General features: G+C 35.3%; 1 protein-coding gene across 1 annotated transcript in view; it reads right to left on the bottom strand.

Moving 5' to 3' along the window:
- LOC106471237 (dynein heavy chain 5, axonemal-like) overlaps window positions 1-9,347 on the bottom strand; it is a 79,902-nt gene that overhangs the window by 45,871 nt on the left and 24,684 nt on the right. The window contains exons 7-8 of the mRNA XM_022399859.1: window positions 8,548-8,724; window positions 7,973-8,086 (exon numbers count right to left, since the gene is read on the bottom strand). Coding sequence (XP_022255567.1) covers window positions 7,973-8,086; window positions 8,548-8,724 — 291 coding nt within the window. The remainder of the gene's footprint in view (window positions 1-7,972; window positions 8,087-8,547; window positions 8,725-9,347) is intronic.

The raw sequence follows: 9,347 nt of genomic DNA on the forward strand, positions 1-9,347 counted from the left end.
GAGGGAAGAGGAACAGGGATGCAGAAGAGGGGAAGCAGGTGTTGAGAAGGGTGGCAAAAATTTCTAGAATAAGTGTCCAGATGCATATTTATTTTATTTATTCATTTGTAATTTAAGCACAAAGCTACACAACGGGCTATCTGTGCTCTGCCCACCACGGGTATCGAAACCCAGATTCTAGCATTGTAAGTCTGCAGACATACCGCTGTGCCACTGGGGAGCATCCAGATGAGAGCATAGCAACTTGAACACCAGAGGATTGAGGGACGAATCTATAGGTAATATCTTAACAGGTCTCGAAAGATGACCCACAACAAGATTCAGGGCACCTGGAATAGAACAAGCTATTAAACATACTTGTATAGAATGGGCCAGGAAAAAGAGGTTGATAGTTTGGAAACAGAGAGAGTGAAACAAAGTGTTCCCCTGGTGGTTGATAAATGAAGCAACTGTATAGATGACTGCATGAATCATCAAGAAACATTCACAAACCATCTCTAAAAAAACAAATCAAAATTTGATGCACAACCAAAAGTTCTAAGATGAAATTGAAAGGACAATAAGTCATGGTACCAATGACCAGATATTCACGTGAGAGTCGAGACATACCCCCCCAACTCATCAAAGAGGCATTTGGAAATAGAAGGAGACCTGGACAAGAGGAAGAGAAACACCCACTATGGAAGTAGTATTATTAAGTTACTAGGTGAAGTCATTGAATAAAATAGAAGAATGATTGAGGACAAGTGATCCCAAGCAAGAATCCAGTGAATGTGCAGTCCATTGTAGATGTTGCAAGTAAGCAAAGTTAACATTTTCCTAAATTGAAAATGTATTTCCAATAAAACTTACCTCTACTGACACTTAGAGCTATTACTCGACCATCAGGGTTTCTTCTTTGGCCATCTAAGCATTACTCTGATTTTTTCTTGTTTGCTCCAGTTTTTTATATCCTACTAAATTGTCCTTGGCGATACTCTCCACCTACATCAATGCACCCTCTATCCTGGCACTGTATATAAGCACCTCATTCGAGGTTGATGCCATCACAATCTCTAACACCGGCTCTCAGTGTGAAGGAAGGGTGGGAAAGTGTCAACAGAGGTAAGTATTATTGGAAATACATTTTCAACTTAGGAAAATGTTAACTTCCAAAACATATTTACCTCCACTGCCACTTATAGCTAGCATCCCACATTGAGAAGGTGAAGGGGCTGATGAAGGCATTATCCATACAGAAAGCATCTGCATAGATCATGGGTGTACCAAGATAAGAACGGTACCCAAGTGGGGGAACCACACTACATCCAGAATAGGTAAACTCTTCACCCTGAACTCAGTTCCTGTATCAAGGGTGGAATTGTACATAAGTAATAATCACTGTAGGCCAGCCCCAACCAGATATCCAAGGTTCCAATACTTGGGGTTGGAATTAAGGGGTCTTGGTTCATATGTCTCTTGTTGGTGGCTAGGGCAATTGGACCATAACATTATATATAAATATACCTTTAATTGGATCTCAACTTGTAGCCACAGAGTGATGCTTTCCAAACCACTGGAATCACAATGAGAAGGTAAGCAAAACCTAAGCAGACAAACCCTCTCCTCCACCTGAAGAAGCCCAAAAGGTAACACCCCAGACCTGGAATAACAGGATCATGTATGCTTCATTCAACCAAAGGAACAGAACTCATCTATAGTGGAATTATGAAGGTTCATCTTTACCCCCAACCGAGTGGGCAAGGAGTCTTCCACTTACCCCTGGGATTTTGGAGAGGACATGGAACAACTGTGCTTAAGGAATGGCCAAAATGGGACCACTCCACATTCGAAATTATGAGAAGATAATGGACCTCCTTCCATGAATAGTGTACTGAACCAATATTGATCAAAAAGAAGGGCCATGTACACCCCTACTGGATAGCTGAGCATCAAATCTGAACTGGTATTACAAGTAGGCTGGCACTGCTCCTACCAACATCTGGGAACAAACATCCAGGAACTCAGGTAGGAGGGCCCCTAACTTCATCTTCTTCTCCAAAAGTGGAGGAATTCACTCTGGAAGAAAAGCTTCTGTCTGGAAACTTGGTGTTGTAAGGACTCCCTAGCTCCACTGATAGAATCTGGGGGGGTTATGCATGCTGAGAGCCCTGAAGAACAGTGCTCTAGAAACAGTGCAATAGTTTCCTAAAATGTTTTAAAAGCAAACCAACCCAGGTTTATTCAATCCAATGATCAGTAGGGATGGACAGGATCCCCTTTAGCTTAACTCATGATAGTCCATGACTGGCATTCCAGCATAGTATGGTAATATCACCTGGTGAGCTCCTAGGTGATCTTATGGAACACCACATTTCTACAAAGCCTGTTGCCACTGGTAGTAATTATCTAGGGAATTGAGCTATGGATCCCAGCACTGAGAGTCTGTAAACTTACCACTGTCTCAGAGGGGGCTGAAAATCCAAAGAGACTAAAAAAAAAGGCACAGAAAAAAGCAAATCTAAAGTCTCTCCGAAATGTCGAGGATCACATTCAAATACAACCTGTAGGCCTCCTGGAAGACTCCCACAAATATGCCTCCATCTCACTACGAATAAAATCACTGACAGTCTCAACCAAGAGTGACTCCCCCCCTCCCCCGATTGTTGTGCGATGCTAGATATCAGAGATGGGAGAGGAAAGACCCAATTGGTCTCCATGTCAGAAATAATAATCCAGGAAGTCATACCATAATCAACTTGCCATAATCGGAAGAAAGAATTTTTATTTTAAATTATTTTTTTGAATAATAATTATTAAATATAATTTATATAGAAAGCCACTGGGCAAAGCAAAAATCACAACCAAGGACGTTAACTATCGTAGCATTCCTGTTGAGAAACCCTAGTCTAAATGCTTTATCAAGAAAGAGTGATAAAATTATCTGAATGAGGTGCTTATATACAGTACCAAAATAGAGAGTGCATTGATGTAGGTGGATAGTATCATGAGACAAATATTGCCACGGACAATTGAGTGTGGTATAATAGACTGGAGCAAGCAAGAAAAAATCAGACTTAGATGGGCAAAGAAGAAACCCTGATAGTTGAGTAATAGCTATAAGTAGCAGTAGAGGGAAGTATGTTTTGGAATAAGCACAACTGAAGGGGATATGGGATTCCATGAAAGCCCAAGTTCCCAAAAGAGAGAGAACCTCCCACACAGCAGGAGAAGGAGAGGATGGTTGTAGGAGGTTTGTTGGGCACAGCCAAACAAGAAAAAAAAGCATTTGAGATGTCCACCTTGATCATCCCAAGACTTGAGGCAAAAGACTATCATAAGATGAGAAATACCCCATGGGAAAACAAGGGATGATGATAAACCAACTGAAACATGAAAGATGTTTGACACAACACCTATCTATATATTCACTGGGAACCATAAAAAGACATGAATTTAAATCTGGAAATAGATAAAAAAACGATCCAATAGCGATTGTTGCCATTAAGACCAACATTGCCATGGACCAATGTTGACAAGAAATAAGATCCCTTGGATGATGTAAAATAATGAGAACAGGAGAAATTGAAGGAGGAAAGGAAAAACATCCAAATCCTATTCCACAAACAGCTGCAAACAGAGAGTAAAGGTCCATAAACCAAACAAAACAGGCCCAACTGACCCTGAACGTATAGAAAAGTCACTGCCAAGACTGAGAGCATCAAAGTCTATGAACAGAGGAAGGACAGATGGGAACAGGAAGTGGTGACAGAGAGAAAAGAGGAAGTAGGAGGAGAGGAGACAGAAAGAAAAGAGGCAAAGAAGGAGAATGAAGACACAGAACACCAGTAAGGATAAGGAATAACATTAGCTTGTGCCACCAACATATGACACCAGAGAAACAAGCATATCAGTAAAATCATACAGATAGATGAAAGGAGCCAGAAGAAGGCATGTGAGATATAAAGGAAAGCAAAAGCAATTAAGTAACAAGGGCATCACATCTCAACTAACTCCAGCAAAATATCAACCAAATAAGAAGTGAAAATACTGAGAAAGATAAAATTCCACTGTACAAAAATTAAGTGAAGAAGCATCCACTGAAAACCCCACAGGGGAATAGTGGATTACCATTGAAAGAAGGTTAAAGAAGGAAAAATAATGGAAAAGGATAATGGTTATAAGACAAAGGCAGGAAAACCTAAGCCTAAGAAAGATGAGCAAAAGACAGAGGATCTGATCCCCAAGTCTGAAGAAAAGACACCAGAGTTTAGGAGTAAAAAAAAAGCAATACAGCACATACCATACCTAGTCATATGAGGTAGGGAGAACAAGGCATGTATGCCCCAAAGTAATGGTAAATATAATTGAATATGTAAAAAACATATCTGAGAAACCTAGTAATAAAATCATGAATGAAAAGCTGAAGTAGGATCAAGACAGCATGGGTATAAGATGAGGTAAAGGTAGGTGGGAAAAAACTGGCAAAATCCCTTTCACCACCAACAATAAATATACGCACAAGTAATTCAGGAACAAAAGAAGGCATGAAAGACTCCACCACCTGCACCCCCAATAGCCATCACCTCTTCCAACAGACAAAGACAAACCCAATGCCAATGTAGTTGGTAGGCTAACATGAACAAAGTGTTGTTGTTTCACACCAGTAAAAGCGGAAGTTCCTAACACTTGTGAAAAATGTCCTTGTAGGTACTTCCACTGAAAAATGCCTATATCTTAAAAGTTCACAAGCAAAAAAAAAACATATTGTTACATACTGGTGGTAAATCGAAAAGTGATGATTGTGTTCTACATTATAGAGGGTGTGTCACACTCAATTGGTGAAGGGTTGTCGCATTTTCATTTGTATGCTACAATGCAGCTACACCACATGTAAACACATAATGTTAGGTGAGAGCCTCAAGGCTAGTGGTGATGAAAATTGCACGTATAAATGATAGCACAAATCAAGGAAAGCTAATATGTGAGTGAAGGTAAGGTATCATATCAGAATTATAGATTCTGGCTTCATAGAAAGTTGAGTAGATCCACTTTAAGTAGGCAGGAAATTTTAAACATTTATGAATTGATAATTGTGTAATACATTCCATATTCTTATGAAGATCTATCAGTGTTTCTCTTTTTTTTGTCTTTAACTTACAATCTGGTTTAAGATACCTCTTTCTGATGACTTGATCTGAACTAAATGAAATAAGTAAATGTTAATGTATGGAAATTATTCCAGCTTTTTGACAATAGGTTGTTGAAACCAATCCCTTTATGAAGGCAACAAATTTATTCTCCACAAGCTAACTTAGGAAATAATGTCAAATGGATATAGTTTTGAATCATAACTAATGTCTCTTGTATAAATAATAAAAATTAAGGTGGTTTCATAAACTCCTTGATTACACAGGTATTAGATATTACATGTGTTGTTTTTAACTATATGATAAATGCAATCTCAAGTGGCTTCACTGTTGAAACTTGAGTAACTCTTGGTTACAATGGCTGCACCAGCTTACAGATCTATTTGGTTGTTACACCTGCTACCTGATTCACCAGATGGGCCATTCTGCCAGTCAGACTCATTAACTGGTCTCAAACACTATTTTTCAATCCATGTTCTGTTAGTCCTTTTTCATGGTGAAAATACTAGCATTTGTAGTTTTGCTACACAGAACATTAAACATCATCACTGATGTACTGTTTTACTTTTGTAATTCCTTCAACATCACTATGTACATTTTCTGCAATGTTTTCAATAGATTGTAGCACATATTACTTTTAGCTTTATGCTGATGGTTTCACTGTACTAACTCCCTAAATATTTTTACTATGCCATTTGTATGCTACACCAAATAATAATATCATAGAATTAAGCCTATTAGTAAACATATAATGTAAATAAAGCAACACAATATTTTAAACTTGTCACAAATAACAATTTAAAATATTGTGTTGCTTTATATTATTCTATGTCACTGGAAATTTGTACTTAATTTTTTCATTAAAGTACATTGATCCCATAAATTCTGAACTTGTTAAGAAAAACTTGGAAAGTTGAAAAAATTATAAAGCTCCTGGGTCAGATACTATTTTCCCAAGGATTTTGAAGAAGGTTAAGGAATAGATATGTGAGCTACTTGCTATTATTTTTTTGTAATTCCTTGAATAGTGGGCAGGTGCCAGAAGATTGGAAGTTAGCTAATGTTACTCCTCTTTCCAAGGAAGGTAATAAAAATTGTTCTAATAATTATAGGTCTATCAGTGGGAAACGTTTTTGAAAGTTTGATAAAATACACTTTGCAATGTCATTTAACAAAGTTTGAAATTTTGTTGAATAATCAATATGGTTTCTCTAGAGGAAACTTGCTTTACTAATCTTTTGACATTCTTTGAAGAGGTTACTCTTATGTTAATTATGGTTAAGGTGTGGCTTTGGTGTATTAATTATAATAGATGCAAGGGAATGCATGCGAGTTATCATAATTTGAATTATAATATAAGTATAATTTTAATAGGAATAACCTTAACAGTGTTATGGAAGAAATAATCTTTATGTTCTGGTTGATCAGGCTCTTAAGTCATCCTAGCAGTGTGCTTGTTGCTAGTGGTAAGACTAATGAGATTTTGGTTTGCAACTATAAAATACTGAATATAAGTTTAAAGATATGATAATATCCTTACATAGATAACTTGTTAGGCCAAATCTGGAGAAATGTATTCAGTCTTGGGCTTTTTACATTAGGGAAGATATTGAATTGTTGGAAAGGATTCAAATAAGGGCTACTGAGGTTGTTGACTCTTGAAAAAAGAAGAGTTAGAGGAGATCTGATTGAGGTATTTAAGATTGTTAAGGGAATTCATAATGTTGATACATTGTCTTTTCCCAAAGTTAATGGTGAAAATTATCTTGAGTTTGCTCAGGTCAAGTGGTAGTAGACCCATAACCATATGAGTGCCAGAGACATAGGGATGGTACTAATTAGCAGTTCTAAGAGCCCAGGACAGACCTTGAAAGTTGTTGAGGGATTTAACAATTGCTGTAAAAACTCAGGCAGAGCATTGGAAATATATGGAGTTGATACCAATTGGAAGTAGACCCATAGAAAGACAAAGGGTGAAATGGAAACAAAATATTTAACAATCAGTTGGAAATAGAGGAACAACATAGAAGAAGGTATAGCAACAAGAATTATATCTGGATAGGAGAGTGTGGCAAAGTTTTGTGGGTGATGCAGCCAACAGAGTTTTAGCCTAAAGGAAGAAGAATGTTAAGACTAGAGGACACAAATATAAATCTTGGTAGGGTAGGCATCATTTTCAGCTAAGACAGTTCTATTTTTATAACAGAGGGATTGGTCTTTGGAATGAGTTGCTTTCAGATGTGGTGGAAACAGTAAATTTAAGGGAAGGACTGATAAATATGTAAATGATAAGGTCTGGTTTTGATGTTTTTTTTTGTTTTGTTTTTTTATTAGATAGAACAGCCTAGGTGGACCAACAGGTCCTTTATTGTCCTAAAATGTTATGTTATATTGCTAGCCATGAAAATTCAAATTAAGTAAATCATTCTATGATGACTTTCTTCATATCAATTTTCAACAGATGTATTAGATAGTGGTATAAAAGCAATTACAGCACAGTCAAGTTTTATAAATATTATACTAAACATAATATTAAGAACAAAATTAGCAAAGAAAAACAAACAAACTTTAAACCTTAACATCAGAAAAATATCCTGTAGTAAATTCATCTACATTATACAAAAGTATCAAAAGTCAATCCAAATGTTAAATTCTTACTCACAGGAAAAAAAGATATATAACAATATATAACACATTTTTACCTAAAATATTGGAACTCTTCACATATCCTGAACATGCTAAACAAAAATTTGTAAACTGACACTTAACAAATGAAAATCAGTAACCCTTTTTTTCAAAATTCTGCTCCCTATTTAAAACAAAAACTGACATTCAAAACTTACAAGATCAGAAGAATATAAAGGCTGACAATAAAGGTTAAGAGACTCTAGGTATTTTACACATTCTCTTGCTTCATTCCATCTTTCTGTAATGAGTTTATCTATTTGTAGCCAAGCCTGTGAAAGGAAAAACAAACTTAAGCATACATACTAAGCTAAATATGTAAACACTGAAGTAATATGAAATGGTTAAGAAATTATATTTATGATTGTGATATAAAACTCTGTTTTCAAAACATTTGCTAGAAATCTACAGAAAAGCCACTTAAAATAAATAAACAATATTTTCTGATAAAAACTAAACCTATAAAATATAGATTTAAATTTTATGAAAAAATATTTTTACAGTTCATTAGAGAGCTTTCTAATAACCTTTTTTTTTAAATTTAGAAAACTTAACATCAACGTTTACAGAAATAAATTTACTTGAAAATTCCTAGCTGGAAAATAAGTTTGAAGGTAAAGTCATACATAAATAAATTAATTTATATCATTAAGCTGCTGCTATTAAGTAAGTAGCATTTGATTTGAAATGTTTGATAGGAATGCATTTAAAAAGGAGGAGTTTGTCAACTCACTTTGATCATTTTAGAATTAGCTGCTTTCAACACAAATATAACTGTGCAGAAATTATGGCCTTGAATTTGATCAGTTAATGATCCAAAGTTCCCCTGACGGCATTTCCAGTATTCTAGCTCAGCTTGAGGACCAAGATCTTCAGATTCTTTCCTTATTTGGGAACTTTCTTGAAGAAACTTCAACAAAGAAATTATATATTTCTAAAATCAACACACGACATATGCAAAATTGGTTTTCGATGGGTTCTATTGCTTACAAATAAAATCCCCATTAAAAGATATAATTTACTACAATATCTAGTAGTACAATGTTATATAAATTTTAATGTGTCAAAAATATTCCTGTTTCAGATTAATGTTACACATTCTGATCAGAAGTTGAAATCAAGACTTTTGGAAAACAAGGTCTGTAATCTACTACTCAAGTTATCTAGGAGTTATTCAGTTAAAATTCCATCAATTATTTCTATTAAATATTCTAAACTTTAAGTCAAACAGACCTCATACAGTATACACTGTCTCCTTTCTTTAGATCTTTGGCATTAAATCTTAACTAACAAATTAATTTCAATTTAAAAAAAGCATAGGAGATATCCAGAAAAGTACCTGAACCCATGACCTTTAACACTATCAGTACTCTCAAACCTGAGATACTAGAGAAAAAGCTCCAAAATCATCAACTCTCTACTTTAACCATTACAATACAGTAATATTATACTAATAGTAATAATATATATATATATATATATATATATATATATATAAGTTCTTCAGTAATTCTGTATTCTACTAATACATAT

Source organism: Limulus polyphemus, unplaced genomic scaffold (assembly GCF_000517525.1).
Source record: "Limulus polyphemus unplaced genomic scaffold, Limulus_polyphemus-2.1.2 Scaffold4488, whole genome shotgun sequence".
Lineage (NCBI taxonomy): Eukaryota > Metazoa > Arthropoda > Merostomata > Xiphosura > Limulidae > Limulus > Limulus polyphemus.